Genomic DNA, 26,608 nt, shown 5'->3' with positions numbered 1-26,608 from the left:
GTGGTCCATACTTAACATTAAGCAGTTATTCTAACGAGGTGCCTGTGAAACTATAAGCTTGTTTCACAAATTGTTTGAGCCTAGGGTAACCCAGGGCTTTAAACCAATGAATGATGCAGTCTGATGTCATTACTTCTGTAGTAACCAGGGCACAGCCTTGATTCAGGAAACAAAATGATGGACTCAAGGTGAACAGGGCAGGGTGAAATGCTTGGTAAGACAGACATAGTTTACTCATCTTAAAACTCGGCTTTTTAGAGAAAAAATATACTCACAGGCTAATGCAGAGAGAGAGAGCCTCCCCCCCCTTTTCCTGAACAAAGCTGAAATAACTGCAAGAGGACCCAGTTCCCTAGCCACAATGGAATCCCTAAAAAAGACTGGTGCTGTACGTTCTCATCTGTCCGGGGAGGGGGCATATAAATGCATGGATATAGTTAAAGAATAATGCAAGCTGTCTCATAGACCACTTAAAGATAGTAAGATATGCAGTGTGTTAATAGAAAGGCGTTTGGGAACTGAAGAATTTTCCAGCCAGAACTGTCCATTACAAACACTTCTCTTACATTTGAGAGACACCAGTGATGAAGAGCAGGGATCTGTCTTGCACGCTCAACCCACGTTTGTGTAACTGTTGGTGAGAGTCTCCGTGTGATTATGGGTTGGTATAACTGGAGCAGTCAATTGCACACATCAGTGTAGAAGGGTATCATGGATACCCTTTGCATATTGCACACACAGAGATCCAGCATCCAGTCCTTTCTCATACACATCTACCTTCCTGTTACTTTAAACATTCTTTTCCTTAGCTTAATTGTTTTCCTTTAAAAAATCCTGTCAATGCCTGTAATCCCAGCATTGGGGAGGCAGAGGCAGGTTGATCATTGTGAGTTCGAGGCCAGCCTGGTCTACAAAGCGAGTAGCCAGGGCTACACAGAGAAACCCTATCTCAAAAATCTCCCCATGCCTTATTCCTAGTACCCCAACCCTGTGAATTCCAGTGGGTCGGCCCGTACATTGTATTCTAAAATGGAAGAGGCAGAAACTCAGGAGAGATTTCTTTGCAGGAGCGATGATTCTATTCTCATCTGAATGCAGGGCAGAACTGCATAGTTGGATGGAGCAGAGCGGATGGCCCTGCGCTGTGCCATCTTTCCACAGGACAGTCCCACCTTTGTGCTGAGTTGTATATTTGGAGAAGCTGGATGCTTACAGGAGGCCATGGAGAACCAGGACCTGCAATTACTATTTTCACCCGGTGTTGGCATCTACCTGCCCTTCAGCAGTCTTACAAAGAATTTTACTCCATTCCTGAGCGTTTTGAACACATTTTGTCATAAAACCAGCATAGGCCGCAAGAGGTTCCCAAATATATCTGCCAAATTAAATAATCTCCAAGTGTGTCTGTCAGAGGAATGTCAAGGACAACACGCCTTTGAGGATGAAATGCAAGTTGTTGCGAGATAACCTTATTTGGTGATTACACAGGTTAGGACCAGTCATGACCCGATGCAGACCTAGGATACAAAAGCGTATTTAATTCCGTGCCATTTCTGCTTTCCAGGGATCGTGCTTAGCCTTCACTGCAGGTTTTTGAAGTTTTCCTCAACCTGACAAAATCAGCATGTTAGAGTGACTTTCAAGACTTAACTAGCCAATGTCTCCACTAGGTGGACAGGCCCCTAGGAACTTAGGGTCTGCAGGCGCAACTGCCTGTTCTTTTGGGGCCCACTCCCTCCTCCTCTACTGCAGAATTACAGATGTAGGGGGTGGTGTGTGGCATCTGTGAAAGAAAGAAAGAACCTTGGCGAGTCCAGGAGGGGCCCTCCATTTGGTGGCTCCTTGGCTGTGCCATTAGGAGGAGCTCTTGGCACATCCAACATGCCGGGATGCCCTCTCATCACTCTGTTAGCGCCCCCTGTTCATTAGGCAGAGCGAGCCCTCTTCCCACGTGCCTAACACTGTGCCTGCACGTGATTTCCCCCTTGATTTCTATGGTTATTGCCACTCATTTAAAAACCCCTTTTTATTACGGAATGGGATATATACAAGAGCAATGCCAGGTGCTGTTTGTTGTCCCACTCCACTGGCCTTGCGGTGGTGAGTTTTGTGGAAGAAAAAAAAAGTGTTTTTTTTACATATAATAAAAAATTTGATGAGCCCACAAATGTGTTTTTTATAGATAAAATTATTATCCATACTATCAAAATGTGAAATGCAGGTGTCAGGTAGCTTAGCCCAAGAACTTCCTGGATGTGGAATGTCAGGAAGATTTTTCCAAAAATCTTCACATTCTCTTGAGTATGTTTAGGGTTACATTAAAATCTAAATGAACATGCCTAGTGTATATTTTATATTCAGTAAATGATTTTTCACATTCTTTACCACATTTATTTTATTAGCGTGTAGCTGACTTATGAAAAATGCCAAGCTCTGTCTTATTAACCTAGTGTTCATAACCTTCCTTATTTTTAGATAATCCTGGAATTATTAAGCATTCAAATCACTCTTAGCTTTTCAATTACTTTTAGAAATCTATAGTTATCACTATAGAATGCTTTTTGTTGTTATTTCTGTTTTATTATTTGCTAAAAATGAAAAAAACAAAAAAAACAAAAAACGTTCAACAGTCAGGAAGTTCTTAGGCTAAGCTGCCTGACACCTGCATTTCACATTTTCATAATCTGGATAATAATTTTATCTATAAAAAACACATTTGTGGGGTCATCAAGTTTTTATTATATGTGAAAACACTTTTTTTTTGCACAAAACTGTTGACCAAACACCACATTGAAACCTCACAGTACAGAGTGGAACTCTTCCAGTCATACGTTTATAATACTGACTTTTGAAGCATTTTTGTAAATCATAACGGTGCAGTTTTTATTTTTGTTGTGTTTACTTGTGTGTGTTATTTTTTTAAATCCACTTGTGTGAGAAGAGCAGGCCTGTAGTTATTGTTCACTGGGAGTTTTAACCCACATGTCCATTTTATGGTTTATTTTCATTGTCTGTCTCTGGGAGCTGTATCCATAGCAATACTTTTCCTCTTAAGGGTGCCCTATTTTCAGGGGGACGACTATAATTGGAATTTCTAGAAGCTTCGTGATAGTGATTGAATGCTTTTAATTTTCATGAGATCCTCCTGGACAGCTGAGCCCAAATCGAGGACTTTTGAAACACACATTAAAAACTATATAAATCTGCTTTTGGCAGCCTGTCTTTTTTAACTGTCTGCCAAAGAATGTGGACTCCGGTTGAAATAAAGTTTGGACGGATATAGAAGATTTGCTAATTGTAACTTAATGGTGCCACAAGTGCCAATGAATCCTGCTTGTGTGTGGCATCCAGTGAGTTAGAATAAGTCACTTAGGTTTTAGAGGCAGGGTCCACAGCACACCCTAATTTAATTCAGTAGGTGCTTCTTCTGTGTGAGTCCCTGTGATGTCCCTGTGACATAGTGGGGAAAGGAACTGCTTCCCACCCTCAGCACCAGCTGTCTATCATTTTGTCGTTGTGGTCAGTGCTGAGATTCACTTAAGAGTACCCGACAGTGTCCCATAGAAGGTGATGTGTAAAATGAGAAGTAGATCTGAGTAGGAGGTGGCAAGGCCAAAGCAAGGGCCAAGCATTTCTCATCTCCCAGCCTGCAGAGATCTGTCAAAGCTGGAAGAGATCAAGTGAGACTACAAGATAGATCTCGTACAGAACTTTTCAGGGATGAGGCTAGTGTCTGAGGTAGGACTGGATCACTTGAAATCAGACAAAGAACTTGGAAAATTAAGGAGAGAGGTGTGGCTTGACCTGATGTAAACTGACAAAGTTAGTATTCTGGCAGCTATGAGGAACAAGGCTTCTGCAGAGTGGTGAGACAGTGAACACAGAGAAATGTCAGGCAAGTTCAGAGGATACTGGTATGTTTTGTAACTTGGGCAGCGTGGGAGTAAATTTAAAAGGAAAACGACTTGCTTTATAGTCAGTAGTTATTCTACATGTGTATTGAAATACTGTACTTCCAGAAACTCACCTGAAGAACTTTTCAGAAAAGTTCCTCTTGCCCTTTTCTGTCCTTACAGTCCTGATGTGGCCCTGGCTTGGTCTAGATCATTGTCACAGCAAAGCAAAGAGGCCTTTGTCTGCATAGCTGAAGAAGTCATACTTTTTCCTACAGGAGTCTATGACCTACTTGGAAATGCAGGGTATATGTGAAAATCCCAGGAAGGCTGGAGATCAATGTTTTCCTCTGAGGTGTTGGCAGTGGCTATTTCCAAATGTGGATATCATAAATATCTTTCCAATAAATGAGCAGATATATTATATGGGAGGTGTTATGAAACCTAAACTAATTGCCACAGGAGTCTGGGCACCTCCCTGGAAATTGAAGGAGTCCCACGAACAGTTTGTGTTTGAATTTGACGGAGGATGAGGGACAGTTGCCAAGTCATTACAGGGACAGTTGTTTCCCATGCAAAGTAGAAAGCAAATGAACTCTGCTCTTCTGGGAGCCAGGCAGGAAGGATAGCCTGGTGAGTTGAGTAGTGGAACAAAGAAACTGCCACCTTGCTAGACAGTTGACGAAGAAAAAGTAAATCAAGAAAAATTACAGAGGGGCAATTGTTGGACACTAGAGATTTTCAGAATGGGCAGTTCAAATTTGTTTCAGTATTTGATGACAAGGCTTACTTTACAATGGTCACGAAACATGAAAACAGAGTTTCTAAAACTGTAGTCTTAAATGGCTGTGTCCCCTACCCATCCTTCTCAGCTCTCTGAGTGCCTTATACCTTACCTCTGCAAGTGTCCCTTCGCCCAGCTGGGTGCCTTGTTTTGAGCCACCCATATGTGGAGGCTTGGGCTGCTAGATAAAAGAAACCCAGGAAGATCACTAGTCCTGACATTTGAGCCAGACCTTACATGTCCTGGTTGTCACTGTCTACCTGTTCACAGTTGTTCCTTCACATGTGTAGACAGTTAATTCTGGCTAATTCCAGGTCTCCTCCAGCACCAAGATCTAAAGATGCACAATCTCCTTGTATAAAATGTGTAAATTTCATAAAACTACGCAATATACAATTCTTTCATAGGCATCAAATAGCTAACCTCTGTCTTAGTAATACCTGCTACAAGAGGAGTGGTGTGTAAATGGTGACAGAGTTGTCGCTATTCAAACAGGTGACCCTATCATGGGCACAATTACATATCACATGATTAAGGCCTGTTAGACCCATCAGCCATCGGATAGAGTGGCCAACTGTATTTGTGTGAACTCAAACACCCTCCTGGTGAATTTGTCCACAACTCCTCAGGAAGGATCCATTTGTTTGTTCTACAAAATCCCTTTCTCTGGGAAGAGCCCTTGCAGATAGAGGCTCTGTTAAACTTTGTGTATCCGTGTCTTGGCCAGTGCTAAGAATAGAGTAGGTAGATGGTCAGGAAACGGTATTCAAATGATTGAGATTACTTCCAAAATACCAATATCTGACATCGGTAACATCCAGTTAAAGGTGAATTATCAAAGTGTAAAATTCTTACTTACAGTGTGAAGTATTTGAAAATTCATTTATTTGAAATGAATTTTAAATTGGCACCTCCAAATAAGAACTATTGAATGATACCTCATCATGAACCTGAGCCACTAAGGTCATGACTGTGCCATAGTGATGGGCACTTGCTTATACGAGAGGTAGTAGAGAAGCTTGACAGCAAAAGAGGATGTAGTAAAATGCACTCTGAATCTAAGGATGCCTGAATTTCAGGTGGCCTGCCATTATTTTCTTAATATCATTGGGGAACGTTTGGATGGTCCGTTTTTATGAGCGAGCATTGTCCTCAATAACAATATTCATCATTTAAATCTTGGACAACCCGCCGCTCTGAAACCTTGTAGGAGAAAGAAACAAATCTACAAAGCATCCACAAATTAATCTATATGGCTTGGTGATGTCTTTGTTTCTGCTTCTCTCTGCCTGTTTATTCCGTAATATTAATAAATGCAGCATTTTAATGAGCTTTGACTGAATTATCTTCAGAGAGTTGGTGCGGTAGGCTCCTTGGAGACACATAACTGAAGTTCTCGAGTTCTGGAGAGGAGTGTGCTCCTCATTAGCTAGGACAGCTAGGCACAGGCCTGCTCAGGAGAGCCGGGCACAGCTCGAGCCCACCTGTGCCTCTGCAGGACTGCGGCATCTCGGCCCTGCTGTGTACCAACCCCGGGGCTTTCATTAAAAGTGTCAGGTGCTTTCCCCAGAGCCAGTGCTGATGGCATGTCATGCTGCTGTCCTCAGAGGAACAGTGCTGACACCTACTAATGGTCTGACAAACGGTTAAGTAGCTGTTCCAGTTCTGGTTGGGGAGGGGCTGTGTGGCCGCACCTGAGCATTGCATCCAGGGCTGGTGTCTCCTTTACAGTCCATGCTGAGGACAGAGCCTGCTCCTCTGCTCCAGCAGTGTCCTCTTGCACTTCTTCTGTAGAAGACTTGGTCAGGGGCCTAAGCATGAGTCAGTAAAACTGGATGTTGGTGTATTTCCACAACAGTGCCATTTTTCCTGTCCCTTCTGTGTTCCAGGTGCCGGGTATCACGTCCTAAGAGAACAGGTCAAAGCCACTTTTATGCACAGAATTCTAAAAGCCAGAATTGATAGCAGAAGCAGCCACGGTCAGGATTTAGGGTCAAGAATGACTTCTCAGGGCCACAATCTTGGGGAAGCAGAGGCAAATCCAGGCTTTTCTTAGGGAGGAAGTTGTCTGTTGCATGTATGCTCTTGGTTGATAGCATACACAATTTTCTTTTTTAGCCTGGTTTTCCGTCTTTTTTCAGGAATTCAGAGGACTGTTATTATTTTATTATATTCATGTGGATGGGAAGGCAGGTCCTTCCCATTGTTCATAGCTGAGGCCCTGATACTTCCATTTGTGCCCATGGCTACATCAGTCAAAGGGCAACTGAAATTATGTAATTGGCTTTAAAAGGCTTCTTTAGGCTTGTTAAGTGTCCAGGCCATGAGTCGGTTCGACGAGGGTCTTCTGTTTAATACTATCCCTGACCCATGCTTGTACATTTTATCTTATTTTAAAAATTTTTAATCTTACCGGTGTGCAGGCTCTCAAGTTAAATTCAAGTTAAACTCTCAGCACTCCTGGTTATTCATTGAGAGAATTAGATATACACTCAGCAACTTGAGTTGGCTAAGAGGTCAGAAGGCCTGAGCATGCTCTGTGGTAGGCCCTGGCTACCTGTTAAGGGACATCTGTTTTTAAGGCCCTTGCCATGCATCCCCTGCTAATGTCATATGGACACCATGTAGCCATTCTTTCCTTCCCTGACAGATTAAATCCTAGACCTTTCTGCCTGGACCAGGGGAAAGCAATGGGTTTTGACTTGGAGGCTGACTAGCAGATTTTTTTTTACATGTACGGGTGTTTGCCTGCAAGTAGGTCTTCGTACCATCTGCTTGATTGGTGCCTGTGTAGGCGAGAAGATGGTATCAGATATCCCAGACTGGAAATGGTTAGAAACTGCCATATGGGTGCTGGGAATTGAACCAGAGCCCTTTGCAAGAGTAGCCAGTGATCTTAACTGATGAGCCAGCTCTCCAGCCCCAAATCTACTTCCTGATTCTATCTATGCTGTTTATGAATGAGACCTTGCAGAATTTATCTTTTTTGTGAATTAAATAATATATTTTGCCCTACAGGCTCATCTCTGTTATTACAAATGACATGATTTAATCCTCTTCACAGTTTAGTCCCTTTTATGACTGGATATGATTGTATTGTCTATATGTACCCCATTTGCTTCTTATGCTTGTTAGCTGATGGACACTTATGCTGTCTGCATCTTTGGCTATTGTGAGGAATGCTGCAATGGACACAATACTACAGAGGCTGAAACCATTTCCTACATGAATGTAGGATTGCTGTCAGAAAGTATATCTGTGTAGCTGGTAAAGAACCCTTCTTTTCCAGAACAGCTTTACTGACTGATCATCCCACTAACATTACATAAGACTTGCTTTCCTTCAGATCTTTCTGGTCTGGTGTTTGTTACCTTTGTCTTTGTTTCTGTTTCTTTGAAATACTGGTGATCAAACACAGGGCCTTGTATGTTCCAGATGTTTCCCCACTGAATACATCTCCAGCCCTATCGTTGCCTGTTTGGTAATAGGCATTCTGACTGGGGTGGGATGAAATATCACTGTGGTTTGATTAGCCTTTTCCTGAAGGTGAGTAATGTTGAATATGTCTTCACACGTTTGGTGCTTCATCCACCTTTTAAGGTCTGTCACCTGTATTTGCTTGAGCTGTTTTATTTTATTTTGTTATTGCCTTCAGCTTAAAGACAAACAAGGAAGTGGGAACTCTTCTACATAAAGATCTGGTGCCTCCTCCTGCGAGACTTGTGGCCATTGGCTTTCAGAGTGACAATTCAGGTTGCTTATAAGTGTGGATCCCTTGATAAATTAAAGACTGGACACCTCTGGGCTTTCCTAACTTCCTGAATTCTCAAATGTGGATCCATAAAGCCTGCTGGGAAAGCAGTCTTTCTTCATCAGATTTCTCTCCCTTTTTACGGTTTCATTGTGAAAGCACCCAGCTTTTGCTCAATTTGCTGTGTCCCTTTTGAGATTCGTTTGTCTTTGATGGTCGTCTGTGTTCTCTTTCCAGGGAAGAGTGATCCTTTCTGCCTGTTGGAGCTGGGCAATGACCGACTTCAGACACACACCATTTACAAAAACCTCAATCCTGAGTGGAACAAAGTTTTTACATTGTAAGTGTGTCATGCCCTGGCATCCAAGGAGCAGCTTTAACTTAGAGAGCAATTATCTCTGATGTATATGGGGCAGGCTGGGGGCTCTGGAGGGGAACTTTCCACCCGGTTTTATGTGCAAAGAGTGAATTTTATTGTTTTTTTCTTCCAAAAACCTTTTATCCTTTCATTTTATAGTATGGCTTAATAATAGAAGAGAGCATTTGGAACTGTAAGGGACTGTTAGGAGACATTTATAAAGTAGATCTTTTAGTGACTAAATTAATCGGTGGATAGATGGAAGCTACTAGATGTCCAGACTAATCTATTTCTGGGTTAAGAAAAGTTACAAATGGAGTCCTGTCTTAAATTCTAGGCACTTACACGTTATGATACTATCTTAAATGCATGGAGGTTTGTATTCTGTCAGTATCTTGGAAAATACAGATTATTTGCAAATCCTTAAAGACTCCCAAAGGCTCCTTATATTCCCTTCTATCAGAGAGTGGCTGGTTCCTTTGGACTGCCCTGTGTACCTCATCAAACTTGGGCATTTAGGAAGCTGGGTATATCGCGTTTCCTACTTTGCCTTAGATTTCAACTGTGTGACTGTTAAGAGGAGGCGCCTATCAGACTTTGATGAGTGGATGATGCGCCCTTCTTCCCAAACTGACCAATTGTGCTCCTGAATGAAAAGAGTCAAAATTGCTTCCCGTGTAATTGATGTTAGACTTGCTATGGACTTCAGCCATAGGACTTCTCTCAAAAGTCTCGGGGAAGAGGGTCAGCTGGAGACATGTCAGCTTTTGACAATAGCCACGGCTCTACTTTTGTTGTTGTTGTTCTTCGTGGCTAGCTTCTGTTCAATTTAAAGAAAATGTGTTTCTAAAATTGTGCATGAAGTTTTCCATATTTAATGTTCCATTAGGAGTGGCTTTCTCTGTACTTCAGCAAATAATGAATTTTACCACACTTTCTTATTAAAAATGTTTTTTTCTTCAATATTTATTTGCTGACTGTTCTTGCATGTGTGTATGCCTGTATGGGCTTATGGGTACTACAGGTGCATTCAGAAGGCCACAGAGGCTACAAAAGCGCTTGTGATCTCTTGGAATTGGAGTTACAAGCAGCTGAGAGATAGCTCGCGGGTGCTGGGAGCTGAACCTGGTTCTCTACAAGAGCAGTAAGGCTTTTAACCACTGAGCCATCTCTCCAGCTTATCATTTTTTTTTTCTTTCTTAATTTCAAAGGTGATTTTATTTTCTTTTTCCACTTTAGAGCAACTTCGCAACCCCTTGCCTTTCTCCTGATTTCTCCCTCTCTCTCTTTTCTTTTATCCTTCTTAAACAGTATCGCTCCTGAGTGCACACACGTGGAAAATGACACAGTGAGAAAGTTGCCTTCTTCCATCGTGTGCACGTCTGAACCCTCCATGATGGAAGGTTTGGGAATACAGTCAGTATGATTTAATTTTTGGAGTTTAATTAAATGGTAGTTTTATACTCTGAGGACACACAGACTTAATTAGTGCAAGTGTTTTCAGATCTTCATGGAGCGGACGTCACTCGCATGTTTGTGTGTATAATACCTGATATCGCCTCTTTCAGCCCTATTAAAGACATCCATGATGTTTTGGAAGTGACGGTGTTTGACGAGGATGGAGATAAGGCCCCAGACTTCCTTGGAAAAGTTGCCATCCCCCTGCTGTCTGTAAGTCTTTTTCATTAATCCACAAATGGTCAGTCAAGAGTTTCTATATTCTAGAGTCACTATATCTTTGTCAGTCTTAGAGCTGCTATGGAAAGTACTATTTATTCTTTATATTTTAGATTTAAAGAGACATACACAGCCTTTTCTGTGTCAATCTAATATTTATTTAACCAACCAGACATTCTGTCAAATCTTTCAATATACTCTCACATGTCATTTCATCTCAGGATGGCACTTTCTGTCTGATTTCAAGGTCAAATTTTGATTGTGGTCAAATTTTCCACAGAGGAAATGAGGAATATACATGGAGTTTTGTTTTTTTTTTTCTAAACTTACTTCCTGCCCACATTGTTAAAGACTATTTGTTGTTTACTGTATATTTGTTCTCAGTTCTCCTAAAGACCATTTTCCCCCAAGTTCTGTCTGCTAGGTTTGCTTTCAAACTTAAAATATTTTGTGGAAGAAAATAAAGATCTCCTTTGAAAAATCAGGAGTGCTTCAATAATCTAGTTACCATCAGTAAAGAAGAAAACCAAAAAGAACAAAATACTTACAAAATACAGTAGGAAAAGCATGCCAGAGTGCCTTTACGAGAGTGAAGGTGAAAAGGTGGCCAGTGCTTTTAGTTATTATATACTTTTCCCTTTTGAGTAGACATTAATATGTGTCAAATGAACTGGTTCCAGGCAAGCCTTACAGTTTTGCATGCAGCCATTCATATAACTGGCAGTCATTATGGCTTCACCAAAATAGGAGAGTTCATTTCTTCTTCACACTTATTTTTTCCCCAAAGCTATTTGTTCATTTTTGTGAGTTGTGCACTCTCTGACCTAACCACAAGCTTCATCTTGCTCACACAATGTTTACAGGGAGGGGAACGCTGTACCTCTTAATATCTTTTCGTCTGCTTTTGATCGGTTGGTTAATTTCTCCCCAAGTTCTCATATCCCTGATGCTCCTCCCAGAAAACGCATGCAGCAGCTGCTGGCTGCTGCAGCCAGCCCTTGCCAAATGCTCTGAGCCCTCCATGGCAGGCGGCAGTGCTCATGGAGAGGAGACAGCAATTTGGGAATTCCCTCCTTTTTATTACAGCTTTGTCAGATATTCCTGGAAGAATACATGCAGCAGGAATATGGGGCATACTTTAAAGGAAGTCTAAAGAGAGGTGATACAAAGCCAAACAAGCCTTTATAGTTCAGTGTGTATGTATGTGCACACACTCTTTTCCTCTCTCCCCATCTCTTCTTCTCCCCCTTATCCTTTTAATGGATAAATCTGCAATGTATTTATATTATATAACATATATTATATAATATAATATACAATCTGCAGTTTATTCCTTGATGTGTGAACACACTTGGACAGCTTGGAAAACTTTGATGTTTTTTCTTTGTATTCTTTCTTTCTTTTGTACATTTGTTTTGTCTTATTTTTTTTTTTTTTTGTAATGCCAGGCAGTGGCTTTGCCTATTTACTTCAGTCTGTCAATCCCTCCATGTCTTTTGTCCCTCCTTCCGTTTCTCCTCAGCAGATCTAAGACAAAGCATCCAGCTATATCAGTTTGACCCAGTCCTATGGCTGTTGACATTTGGAGCAAGACACTTGTATATAAGATGGGACTTTCCTGTGCATTTTGGGGTACCCAGAAAATTCCTGGCTTTTTTGGATGATAGTAGCATTCTCTGATGTTGCGGAAAAACTAAATATGTCCCTAGAGATTGACAAATACACTGAATGATGGTGGACTACTTCATGGAGACAAAAACTGAACTAAACTAATGACTCCTTTTTCAAAATACTCCTCCTCAACTAGAAAATTAATGAAAGACACCCGTTATTTAATTCTACTTTAAACACAAGCCAAACTCCACAGTGAAATTTTACATGACGAGAACAAGCTTCCCCACTGTCTATTGCTCATTTATTTATTTGACAAAGGTTGATGATGTTTCACTGTGTGGCTGAGAATTTTAGCTAACAGTTTTCTGACACTGACCCCGGGAAACTCCCTCTTCCCCTGTAGCTTATATCATGCTTTATATGAGACAAGGATACAAAAGCAAAACTAAAATAAAATTAATAACACAAATTTTACATCATAGAAACCCACCATGAGCACAGCAAGAATAAAGGGAATTGGAGCTCAGTCATCCAGGGCTACATGGTGAGGGATGCGCAGGACACAGACCATTTCAGCAAGGACTGGAGGAGGTGACTGAGCAATCAATGTGAGCACTGGGGAACTGTCCAGGCAGGAAATAATTTGTGTTCAAAGGCCCAGAGGAAGGACTTGGCCCATCAGCATCCAGAGCTGGCTGGGAGGCCAGCGTAGAACAAACGGAGAGCACAGTGATCTATAGGACAGGAATGGACTCAGGCATAGGATGGGACAGAGGCAAGCCTTGCAGGCCCTGAAAGGCAAGAGCCAAATGCCTGTGAAGGATTTGAACCTTAACTCAGGAATGGGGAAACCATAGGATTACATTGTGTATTAGTTAAGGTTTCTGTTGCTTTGATAAAACACCATAACCAAAAGCAATTTGATGGGAGGTGATATTCCAGTTTAAGGTTTTGCATTTCAGTTGGCTGCTAAGGAAAATGGGAGCAGAAACTCAAGACAGGAACCTAAAGGCAAGAATTGGAGCAGAAGCCACTGAAGGAGTGCTGCTCTCTGGCTTGCTTCTCATGGCTCACTTAGCCTGCTCTCTTAGAGCTCCCATTTTCACCAGCCCTGGGATGACATTGCCACAGTGAGCTGACCCCTCCCACATCCGTCATCAATCAGGAATCTGGATGGGCACTTTGTCAGTTGAGGTTCCTCTTCTCGAATGACTCAAGTTTGTATTTTATTGACATAAAACTTGCTGGACACATTATTTGTTTTAAATACAAATAGCATGGGCTCCAACCAGAAGAAAGCCCCAGTTGAGCAGGCTCTGCCTTGCATAGCAGCCTGGCCAAGGCTGTAATCCTCTTAGTTGCCTTGAGGACCCTGGCGTGGCACTGAGTGACAGGCTCTGCTGCTGTTCTTCCATGCAACTGATTTAATTGAGATTACCTTCTAATTCCTTGACTGATAGATCGGGAAAATGACCAAATCCTAGAGTAGATCAGTGTCTCTGTGACATCAGGTAGCCTACCTGCAAACAAATTGACATTTTCCAATTTATTTATTTTCTAATAGAATGTAGATTATAAATGTGATTTTTAAATGTCATTCCTCTCATTATAACTGAAAATTATAATCCAATAATTATCTAATTTATTGTTCTATTATCAAATAATACTGAACTGTACTTGGGAGTGTTTGTTTAAAGATGTATTTAGATCTATGATTTTTTTCTTAGTTTATATCTTTTGAGGGTTGCATACCTGACAAATTGAGTGTGGTTAATATACTAAGTCATTAATTCTTTAACAACTTAGTTTAACAAATTTATTTTTGGCAGCACAATTAGGAAACAAAGGCTCAGAAATTACCCTGTACTGTAGCTGGTTAGCAAGCAAGCTTTTCGTGAAGACAGTCTCATGTTGGAGTCTGATCTCCTCAGAGTTTTTTCAGACAGCCATAGTGAGCATCCATCAAGCATCATGCCCTAAGCAAGGGCTAGATCTGTGTTTGTATGACCATGATATGTATAGTCAGGGATGTCAAGAGAAACATGAGAGGAGAAGTCTAGGTATTCTTGGGAGATGTCTGTGAAGCAGGCACAGAAACCTAAAAATTCCAAAATTGGAAAGGAACAAGATCCTGTGAGAGATGGAATGAAGTTTGAGAAGACATTAGGAAGCAGGGCTTTGAGCTGGCTCCTGGAGGAGTAATGTGTTGATTGTGACTGGTGGATGAACAGGAAAGGTCCTCCAAAGTGGAGGACAAAGCAGAAACAGAGGTGCAGTAGAATGGTCATGTTGGGGAAACAAGGAGGGCCTGGGTGTGTTGATCTCAGGATGAGAGTGGGGAAGGTAGAGGGACCTTGAATCTGCCTATTAGCAGGTATCAAAGGTGGTTTTGGCTAGAAATAGTGACTCTAGAGCAGACCATTAGGAATACACTGTGAGATTATCCTGAAATATTTGTTAAATCTCTAAGCATTAAGCATCAAAGAACATGCTCAAAATTTATATTTCATGTTTCTTAGGAAAAGAGCTGATTCCTGATTTTACTTTTCAATTATGTGAAAGAGTCAAGAAAATGGAGTTAGTGGTAGTAATTATTTACTTTACACGAGAATAAAAACTTTAATCAGTGATCTGTTATTGTTGCTTGGTCTGGTAGCACAGGTCCATAATCCCAGAGACTTAGAAGGGTGAGGCAGAGGAATCACAAGTTCAAGGCCTACTTGGATAATATAGTAAGGTCCTGACTCAGCATAAAGGCGGTGCTGGGGATAGAACACAGTGGTAGAACGCTCGCCTGGCATGGAGAAAGTCCTAAGTTCAATGTTCCACATTACAAAAATACTAAAATTTATTTTATATTTAAAACAATTTATAATGAACAACATACTCAGAATTGAATGGGCATATTTTTGTGTGTGTGTGTGCAACTACCTTCTCTTTACCTAAATCATGAACTAAAAGTTTCTTTTACTCTTTGGTGGTGTTCTTTGGGATTCTAACTATATGATAAAACATGGGCAAAAGTAACTTGGGGAGGAAAGGGTTTATTTTAGCTTATTGTTCTGTTTCATAGTTCATCGCTGAGGAAAGTCAGGGACAGAACTCAAGCAGGGCAGGAAGCTGGAGACAGGAGCTAGGAACAAAAGCCGTGGAAGAAGTACTTCTTATGGCTTGCTCCTCATGGCTTGCTCAGCCTGATACCTTAGAGCACCCAGAGCCATCAGCCCAAGGGTGGCACCACCCACAGTGAGCTGCCGGGCCAACCCACATCAATTACTAATTAAGAAAATGTACTGCAGGCTTGCCAATGAGCCAGTCTGGTGGGGGCATTTTATCAACTAAGATTCCTTTTTCCTAAATGACTCTAGCTCATGCCAAGTTGACATAAAAGTAGCCAGTTCCATGAGGTAAGGCACAGTGCATTAAAAATACTCAGGCCTAAGGTAGACAATGTACCTCAGCTTTTCATTTTACTCAGCATTAATGTGCTTAAGCCTGCTGTTGAAGTACATTTCAAACTGTTGAATAAACAGCCTGTGCTAAACTCAACCAGAGCATATTTTTGAATTTTGCTTTTGTGTTTTCCTTTTAGAGATTATAATTTCAACATAATCTTTCCTTTCCTCCCTCCTACTCCTTCTATGTGCACCGCAACTTTGTCAATCAGGGTGAAAGTACTGCCTGGTAAATGGGTCATTTAAAAATTTCAAACATTGGGGCTGAAGAGATGGCTCAGTGGTTAGGAACACTCCTCTCCCAGAAATCCAGTTAAGTCTTCAGCACCCGCATAGTGGTTCACAATCATCTGTCATTCTAGTTCCAGGGGATCTGCTTTATCCTTCTGGGTTGTGTAAGCACCAGGTTTGCATAAGATACATAGACATACTGCAGGCAAATCAGCCATATAAATAAAATCAAACAAAATTAAAAATCAATATATTAAAATTAATTAGTAATCATTGCTGCTGGTGAACTGTTTAATGCATTTATACATACATATATACACATATATTATGTACAGACAGAGTCTTTTATTCTAATATATATTAGAATATTTATATGTTTATAAATATAGATATATATTTATTATGTTAGATATTATCATAGTTCATCGCTGAGGAAAGTCAGGGACAGAACTTATGTTATGTTAGAATAATATGTTATTAGATATTATGTTAGAATAATATATTAGAATATATATGTATATATGTATATATAATATATATGTATATATGTATAACATATATACATATATATATTAGAAGGTCAAAGAGACATCCTTGCACATGCTTAATTTCTCTTCAGTTAAAAAAACATAATCCTTTCTAGCCCATCCTCATTCCTTTGTGTCAGCTGCTGACCCAGAGAAACCCTTCTCACCAGGGACACCTCCCCCCACCTGCTATCAGTGGACACATTGGGCTGGAACCCTGGTAGGAAGTTTTAACTATCTTTCCAGTTCCCCACCCCAGTCTTTCGAGATTACTCCTAGTACTATAGCAGCCAGCCTGCAGGAGGTCCTCCTTTCACATTACTTACATTCCCTGGAATACTTCCTGAAAATATTTTTTAACATAATCATAGAAGAAAAATTGTGAATATTAAGAAGGAGATGCCTATGAAGGTACAAAGAGCATAACAGACTACAAATTATGCAGGACCAGAAGAGAAAGTACCAATGACACAGAATAATAAAAGCAACAGAAGTACAGAGCACATAAAATAATAAATGATTCAGGATCATACAAAGACCAAGTAACGTATAGATGAAGCTCACATAACACCTGACTTTTCAGAAGAAACCCTGAAAGCCAGAAGGGGCTGGATAGATGTTCTACAAACTCTTGAGACACTAATGATGCCAGCCCAGACTACTATGTCCATCAAATGCTAGAACTAAATAATTTCTTAAATCAAATGGACCTAGCAGATGTCTACAGAACATTCTGCTCAAACACTAAAGAAAGAAAGTCCATGGGACCACATACTAGGACACAAGTCAAGTCTCAACAGATAGACATCTCAAAGATCTTGAAATAACTATAACTAGGCAAGGAAATTACTTGTATAATAGAGACTTTAAGACACTGAAGAAAATGAAAAATAAAATACCAAAAGATGTATGCGCCCATGCTCATGGATTGGTAAGGATTATAATGTGAAACAACCATCCTACCAAAAGAAACCTACAGATTCAATACAATCTCCATCAAAATTTTAACACAATTCTTCACAGAAGTTGAAAAACTAATCTTCAACTTCATATGGAAACATATACACACACAAAACAGGATAGCTCAAGCAATCCTCAATAACAAAAAAACTGCTGAAGGTATCACTATCCTAGATTTCAAGTTGTACAATAGAGTTATAGTAATAAAATCAGGATGGTATTACCAAAATATATTGATCAGTGAAATTAAACAGAAGAGTTGGACATGAGTCCATAGACCTATGAATAACTGATTTTTGTCAAAACAAAAAACCAAAATCACACTTGAGAAAAGACAGCATCTTCAACAACTGGATCTGTTCAAAATGAACAGGTGCATATAGGACACTCATCCATGGCTGGTGGGAGTACAAACTGTACAGCAACTGTGAAAATCAATGTGGCCATTTCTCAAAAAGCTAGGAATAGATCTACCTCAAGACCGAGCTATACCAATCTTGGGCATATGCACAAAGGACTCTGCATTCTGCCACAGAGACACTTGCTCAACTATGTTCATTGCTGTTCTATCAATAATAATAGCCATAAATTTGAAAGAGTCTAGATGTCTGTTAACAGATGAATGAATAATAAAAGATGGTACACTTACAAAATGGAGTATTATACAACCGTTCAGAATGATGAAATTCACAGGTAAATGGATGAAACTAAAAAATACATAGAAAATAATGTCGAGATTAGCGTTTAAGTTTTCAACACATGTGCTACAAACTGAATGACCACAGAATTTAGGTACTTAGTAAGGAACTGGATGGCGGAAGGATCTCCAAAGGATGGAGAAATAGAATATATTGCTATGGACAAAGAGAAACTAGAATTAACTAGGACAAAACAGAGAGGGTGTTCAGAGAGAAGGTTAAAGGAGGAGATATAAGGAGAGATAACTGGTATCAAATGCCATTTGAAAAGCCCTATGGAACTAAAATATATATTAAATATCTTCCTAAAATATATATTTATATGAAAAGAAATCAAATGAAGGCACCAAATAATTGGGGAGACAGTGTCCCAACTAGACACTTTTCGCCACCAACTAAAACCACTGTCAAGAATGGATTACATCTTCTTGAGCTATTGGGGCCATATGGAAACTCCCAAACAACCCAGGCTGTTAATTACTCTCCACAACCTGATGGTAACACTCTAATGCTGAAGACGGCAGCACTTATTTATGTCATTGAAAAACATCAAGCTGGTGTCTAACTAGAAGCTTCATGCCTGATGACTAGTGTTCACAGTACTGGGACATTCTCTGAAAGACTGGAGGAGAAAGTTAATCATTAATACCACCCAGATACAAACACTGTGACCTACAAGAGTCATCTGCCTGGAAGATATAATGGTGCAATAGTGGCACTATTACTGGAATAACAAATCACTTTCTGATCAGATTTAAGGCCTACTCCATGAGATGAAACCCATAACTAACACTGCTAAAGTAGCCAAGAACCTAAGACTGGCTACGTCTTCTGGCCTTAGGGGAAAACCTAGTATTATTCTGCTAATGGCACATAGCAATAAAATGACCCCTAATGAGATATGGCTATACCAATAGATCAGTGACTCACTCAACTAACAAGAGAGAAACTTCTTGCAGTAGATGGGAATTAACACAAAGACCCATGATTGGAAAATGGAGAAATAGTAAGAGATTTTGGAGCATACAAGCCTTAATGGGCTATGCTCATCAAACTCCTCTCCTTAATGCTCAGGGAGCTATCCAAAAGAAGAAGCAGAAAGACTGTAAGAGCCAGAGGTGATGGATGACTCCAAGGAAACAGTATCTTCCAGACACAATGTGACTGACGCACATGTGAACTGACATGAACTCTTGCAACATGATTAAGCCCCACACAAGTTCAAGGCCAGCACTGGGCGAGTGGGATGGGCATGGGCAGTGGATCTCACCACTAACCAAGAGGCAATTTGCAGTTGGTACCTGCTATCAAAGAAAAAAATATTTTTTTTTTCTCTCCAGTGGAGTGTCATAGTTTTTAACCACAATTCAGGGCAACTCCATTAATAGTAGTAGTTTGCCAACACAAAGCAACTCAATGGGACTTTAGTACAGTATTGTTTAATTTTGATTCTTTTTGTTTCATCTGTCTTTTATTTTGATTTTTGTTTTTGTCTTGATGTGGCTTTTTGTTTGTTTGAGGGAGGTTATTTTGTTGTTTATTGAAAGAAAAAGAAAGATCATAGGGTTAGATGGGGAGGGAGGTGTGGAAGATTTAGGAGGCATTAGGAGGGAGGAGAACATTATCAAAATATATTGTTTCAGTGGACTGGGCATGGGAGGAGAAGAGAGAGTGAGGGAGGGTAGGACTGGGAGGAGATGAGGGAGGGGTAGAACTGGGATACAAACTGAATAAATTGTAATTAATAAAAATAAATAAATTTTTAAAATGAAAAATAAATTAGTTACCTAGCTATATATAGTTTGAAAAAAAACATTTTCAATAAAAATGCATAGTAATAGTAAAATTGACACATAGATATACAAAACCCTTTAACCAAAAACAAGCAAGATCATTTCAAACTATTACTAGAAAGTACCATAATCTGATATCTAATACTGGATTGTTTTCATTTTGCTTTTAATCCTCTAATATCTACCATCATAAATGCAATGGATGACAGTAAGCACTTTTCAGTTTTAAAATATTTGGAGACATTGACACTATCACCTAAAAATTAGGTTTATTTATTATTTCTGTCCTCAGTTAGGGGCATCTAATACTTTCAAAACCAGACTAAATTCTTCTTCAGCCTAGACTTCTTCTTCAAAATGTGGTTGCTCTCTAATGGGCCATTAAAAAACAAACAAGAGTACAAATGGCTTCAGTGACTCAATCTGTACAGAAGAAAGCAGGCAGAGCTGACAAAATAGACTTCAACCCTGATCTGAAGAGCTAGGGACAGACACTAAGTATCCATCAAAGAAAATGTACACCAAGAGGACATTATAATTCTAAACATTTATGCACTAAACACAAGGTCGCAAGGTTATACAAGGTCACACAAGGTCATAAAAGAAACACTACTACAACTAAAATTACATATTGATTCTTACATTACATTCTTATAATAAAATATATAATTACTTTCTAATGCCCTAAAATGAATATAACTCCATTATCTCAGTTCAGTGAAATGTATTTTAGAACAAATCTGACTCATCTTATGCAAGTACAGCCCATATGGGCACAGGAACCTATGACCAGAAATATGGCCTCCATGCTACTTTAAGGAGCTGCCATGTTTTGGTGGAGCACGCATGTGTGCTGTGAGGAGCTATATTCCGAACAGCTTCACTTAATTAGCTTTATGGAACAAATTACTTATACCAACTATGTACCATACACAACTCCCTTTTCATTTTCAGTTAAGTATTTTGTGCAACAGGGTTGCATGAGATAAGAGACATGGGCAATCACAGTTTTTCATTTGTTTGTCTCTTTTAAGATTAAGATGGAATTTGGCCACTAATGTGAATGATGGTGACATTTAGGATTGCATTCATGAGTTTATGATCGATATAAAATTAGAAATGGTATGTTGCCAGGGTTTGGCTTTGAAGTACAGGTTTGGTTTATAAATCAACCAAATCAAGTCTTGGGGTACAGGGTGGATGGAAAGGAAAAGGGGATGCATCATGTTGGAGACTATTTGATAAAAACAAGACTCAAATTCACATGTAGGGTGATAGAGTTAATTTGATATGCATGTAAGAGGGGTCAGTATATGTGCACATGAGTTCAAGTGCCCACAGATGCCAATGAGTAGGTAGTTAGATCTAAAGGCAGTTGTAGGCCACCTGACTTGAATTCTGGGATCCAAACTTAGGTCTTTTGGAAGAGCAATGCATGGTCTTCACCACTGGACCATCTGTCCAGACCCCCACATAGTCATCTTGCAGCATAAACTTTCAATTATTCTTACATTCTTCTCCCAGGATATGTGGTAGCTGAAACAAAGATGACATAAGGTGGAAAGTCAGCTAGCACCGCTTCGCCCTAACATCAGGGCGCTGGTTTTTGTGATCCATATGCATCATGTAGTATGAATACTATTGATTCAGGTTAGGCTAAGTGAGTGAGAATGGCCGGTGGGGTTCTCCCAGTGCCCCAAAACAAGAAGACGGTGACTACAAGGCTGAGCACACCACACAGAACTGCAGATCCTGAACACACCGAACTCCTCTGTTCCATGGCAAGTCTCTAAACTAGGCCTAAGTTAAATCTTACTTTCCTTACATGTCTGTTTTGAGACATGGGAAATAGTTTTATAAAGAAGGGAAGCATGGTGTGTGGATATAAATGAGATGCAAGCAGAAAGATGCATAGTGGAATGTTTTAAGAGTTCAAAACAAGATGAATTATCACTCTGAGCATAAGAACCATGGCCCCATGTATAGAACATTTCACATTTCACAGAGAGAAATTATTTCTTAAAATAAAAGATTGGAATAAAAATGTAGATAATCTTTATACCAGCTTTAAATACATATAGTTAAAATACTATGGATTAGGGATATAACTTAGTGGGACTTTTATCTTCTCTCCTCTCCTGATCTGAACAACAATACAAAGTAAACATGAAAGCCCCAAACATAAAGAGAATAAAAGTAATGCTACATTGCTTTGTGAGGTCGCAGTTCTGTCAGGTCTGTTGATAGTGAATACCCTTCCTGCTGCCTTAGAGCACAAGATGTCTGAGCAGTAACATCTGGGACCTTCACGTGTCTATCAGCAGACTATCGGATAACTTTTAGGCACATTAAAAGTGTAATTCTCAAACTTTAGACAATAAAAAAAATCAGTGTGATATGTATCGATCCATGCATAAAATGGGAAAACAGTGTATTTCAATACCTGCTTTAACATGTTCATATACTGATGTATTGGTCAGGATAACTTAGCAGAGTCCAAAAAGGCAGAAACTGTATTGTGGTCACAGTCCTGAATTCTCCTTTTTATATGTTAGTAACAAAGAAAGGAAAAACATCAAACTACCTATCTATGAAAGAAAACACATCTGAATTAGTCTAAGACTGCCTTTAGAGGGTGCTTCAAACTTTACAATAACGCTACATAAAACTGCCTAAGGGCCAAAAGTGCAGTTGTCCCTTGATTGGTTTAGTAACTAAATATAAAGGTTGAAAAATCAATAAAACAATTTAACACACATAAAAAAGACTAAGAAAACTACAAAGGTATTGATAAAGAAAAACAGCATCCTCAAGATAGTTCGACCAGTGTAGTGCAATAGCAGAGCACTTGCACGGAATGTGCAAAGCTGCGAGTTCTCTACTAGCACTGAGGCAAGAAGAATCAAAGTACAGAATGAGAAAGTGTATGCGAACCGTGGGGCAGAAGAAATGATATGGCCAGGTCCTAGTTCATTCCCCCAAAATACTAGTGAAATTGACAATACACTTACAGGGTTAAATTTAAAAAAAAAAAAAAGTAATGTAATGAGAATGGGAAACAATGAGCAACATGCATTTGTGAATACTGGCACCAATTCTCAGTGAGGGACCAAGAGGGCAGAGCTAGCTGTAGAAGCAGAGGTGAGAGTATTTGAGTTCTGTGAAGATGTTTACTCTCTCCAAAGAACCCCTAACACAGTTCCACACTTGGAAGAATGAACGTGTGAAAGGAGCAAAGAAAACCATCTTTAAAAGTATGATTAGAGGAATGTGGATATCAGACAATGAATATGACACTTAGTGGAAATTATTAGTTATGGAAAGTTTAGAAAAAAATTTCAGGTGATTCTAACCTTTTCTCTATATCTTCTCTTTTCATGCCATCAAGAAAATAACATGTTCAGAGCGAATAAAATGTAACTAATGTAAAAAAAATTAATTAAAAAAAGAAAATAACATGTCAACTGTTTTTTCCAAGTCCCAAAGGAGATGAGTAATTCTGATACTATTTAAATACATTAAGAATGTGAAAATTGGAAAATGTATTATATTATTTCTGTGACTAGAGTAAGTCATAGCAAGAAAAAAGATTTAAGGAGAGTATACACTTCTTGTGTATCAGAAGGGTTCGACACAGTAGGAAGCATATTGTGTAACTGATAGCAATGATGTATTAAAAGTGATTCCACAGTATCGTTAGATGTAGAAGGGGAACTTGAAAAGGCCTACTCCCATTCCTGATTATGGACAAAGTACTCCAATCATTTAGCAAGTAGATCAGTTGCCTTTTTGGCACTGTGACAAAACAATATGACACAGACAAATAAATGGCCCAGGTTTAGCGGCTTCAGGCCTTGGTGTCTTGGCCCCATATAGTCTTAACAAAATGAGGTGGTGGTAGGGTGTGTAGTGGTAGAGCTGCTTCACCTCATCTCCCTGGAGTGGAAGGGGAGGAGGAGAGGGAAAGACATGTGGGGAGGAAAAGAAGTTGGATGCAGCAGCCAGAGGCAAGATTACCCTCTTACCTACTGCCAGATTTTGAAATTCGGAGTCTCATCACATGGCACCAGCAGCTGGGAACCATGTACTTTACATGATAATCCAGTTGTAGGAACACTCCCTTCGTATCTAAACTATAATAGTACCTGAAAGGGACTTCCTTACCAATAGATCTAGTATTTGTCCAAAGCCTCAAAACCATAACTACAGTACCACTATATTCCTTCCATGCCTTTACCTTTTAAAAGGAAAGTAGTAATAGGACCTTCTCTGTAGCAATACTTACTTAGAGAATGAAACAGACTTAGGTTTACAAATTAACAAGTGAAAATAAAGCTTATATCAGATACGATATAAAATTATATGCAAAAACATTTGTATATGTTAACTGAGAAATCACATTTTAAAAGTGAGTAATTTCAGATATCTGGTAAATGAATAATAAGTAACGGAATATAAAGCACTAGTAAGATACATGTTAATAAAGCAATAGCAATAGCTGAATTCATCAGAAAATTAAAAACACCAAGGAATGTAACGTAAACAAAAGTGATCTCTATGATCTATGTGAAATTATTCTAGAACTTCTAGAACTTTATCAAAGGACTTGAGAGAACATTAAGTAGGGATCTTTTAACATTTAATCAATCCGAAGGATTAAAGGAGGTTCTGGAAAAATCAGCTGCTTAGGGAGTTAGGGTAAAGCACTCCACTAAACACAACAATAATTTCAAGGTGAATTAAGCAGTGAACACTTAAAAGAATGCCAGCTCTTTTAATTTTCTCTTGGTTACCATCAGAACTAGTTGAGAAGACCTTATTGATGAAGACCCCACAGACTTTACTTGCAAGATATATTAAATAGGAACTGAGCTGTAAGCTTTCTCCTGCTCTCTAGCTTTCATGATCCAGAAAGCACAATGCAGCCTGCTGAGGACCAATAGCGTTACACAGCTGTGCTGTGAACTATAATACAAATCCATCAAGCAAGATGTGTCCACAGGTGCAGTAGTGGCATGACTGCTTATGGTGGTGACCAACTATGCTCTGATGGAACTTAAGGCCCATTTCGTAGTTCACAACCCCATAGCTGGGGAAATTTTAGGCCCTCGGGGTAAATTTATGACTGTGCATCAGAACTGTTTCAATATGCCTTCTAAATATATTTATGCCAAGAGAAAAATGGTGCTCCCAACATTAATGAGAGAAGTTTCTCTTTGTAATGAAATGTGATGAGTACAGAGATGCTGCCCTCTCAAGATTCTTTGAATCTCTGAAGTCTGAGGCAGGAGAATTGCCAATCTAAACTGTTAGTGTCCTGAGCTACAGGATGACCTCAACACCAAGCTAAGCAACTTAGTGAGACCCTGTTTCAAAAATATAACAAAAAATAAAATAGCTGGGCAATATAGCTTGGAGGAAGAGCACTTGCCTAGTAAGGGGAGCAGGGGCTGTCTCTGACATAGATTTCTGTTGCCTGCTTTCAGTTACTTCCCCCTGGAAGTGCTGTCTTGCCTAGTATCGGTGGAAGAGGGTGAGCCCAGTCTTGAAGTGACTTGATGTGCTGAGGTGGGCTGGTGAGGAGGTGGGGGCGCCCCTTCTCTGGGGAGCAGGGGACAGAGGATCAGGAAAGAGGGAAGGAGGATGGGAGAGGGAGGAGAGGATGGAGGGGGCTATGTTTGGGATGTAAAATGAATTAAATAAATAAATATATAGATAGATAAATGAATAAATTTTAAATAAAAAAGCTAAGGAATTTAAAGAAAGTTATCCGTCCAACCTAGAGCAAAGCCAGAATATAAAGTCAGTTAATCTATGATCTACCTCAGATATTACCTATCCCTTTAAAATTTTTAATTAAATATTTAAAATATAAATAAAAACTTCTCACATTGAAATTATCCAGACCCATAGTGCATAAAAGTATATTTGATAGTGTAAGTATAAAATCTAAATTAAAGCTCAGAATAGGTGTTTTAACCGTTTAGAAGCTCATTGAGGTGTATGGAATATTTCTATTTTTATAAGGCAGAAATATCTGTTTACGAATTACGGATGCATTTGTCCAAAATTTTTAGTTCAGTATTCTTGTCGTGATTTTTTTTTTTTTTGTAAATTTTCCTATATCTTTTACAATCATCTGTATAGCTTGTGTGGAAATACCTCATATTTTAGGAGGAGTGGCCACGAGAAGCCCTATGCAGACCAGGCTGTGTGTCGTTTCTCAAGCTCAGATCTGGTTTTGCTTTTGTGTCACAGAACTGGCTGCCTTGGAGAGAAGTGAGATGTGATGGTGAGGGCTCAGGGGGCTTTCAGCTCCCTAGGAGCTGTTTTTTCTGAGGGTCCAAGCGGAGCCTCCTGGACTTCTTACTCTCCTGTGCTATTTGTGACTTGTGTCATTGGACCCACACCTGATTGCAAGCTGCACGATGAATGTGAAATGCTGTCAGATAAAGTGTATTAATTGTCTTCCTGCCAGGCCACGTGCCTCTCCTTGTCATATTTTATTGGGGAGTCATTGAACATGTGCCTCAGCTGTGCTCAGCTGATGTACCAAGCTGTGGCCACAGTCTTTTTTTTTTTTTTTTTTTTTTTTTTTTTTTTTTTTTTAGCATGTGCAATAGAGGATAGTATTTAGTACCGAAAGCTCCTCTACATCCAAATGTTCTGCTTTTCCTAGCTTGAAGGTCAAGCGGTGATGGGATCAATACGATTTTTTTTAACTTGGGGTTTTGATCTTAAATGCATGTATTTCCTTCTTAAGCTCTCCTGTGGTTTTATTCCTTCATATTGATCCTGATTAACTTTGGTAACAGGTCACATCAAAGAGTTTTGTGATGAATCACAATAAACATAATTGTTGCTTGG

General features: G+C 39.6%; 1 protein-coding gene across 4 annotated transcripts in view; it reads left to right on the top strand.

Annotated features, from left to right (window-relative positions):
* The window catches only part of Mctp2 (multiple C2 and transmembrane domain containing 2), a 238,291-nt gene that overhangs the window by 118,731 nt on the left and 92,952 nt on the right, over positions 1–26,608 (top strand). For all 4 annotated transcript variants that reach the window (XM_060367331.1, XM_060367332.1, XM_060367333.1 and 1 more), the window contains 2 exons: positions 8,666–8,768; positions 10,355–10,457. In XM_060367331.1, coding sequence (XP_060223314.1) covers positions 8,666–8,768; positions 10,355–10,457 — 206 coding nt within the window. The remainder of the gene's footprint in view (positions 1–8,665; positions 8,769–10,354; positions 10,458–26,608) is intronic.

This window comes from Meriones unguiculatus, chromosome 14 (assembly GCF_030254825.1).
Source record: "Meriones unguiculatus strain TT.TT164.6M chromosome 14, Bangor_MerUng_6.1, whole genome shotgun sequence".
NCBI lineage: Eukaryota > Metazoa > Chordata > Mammalia > Rodentia > Muridae > Meriones > Meriones unguiculatus.
This window is presented reverse-complemented; position numbering and strand designations above follow the sequence as displayed.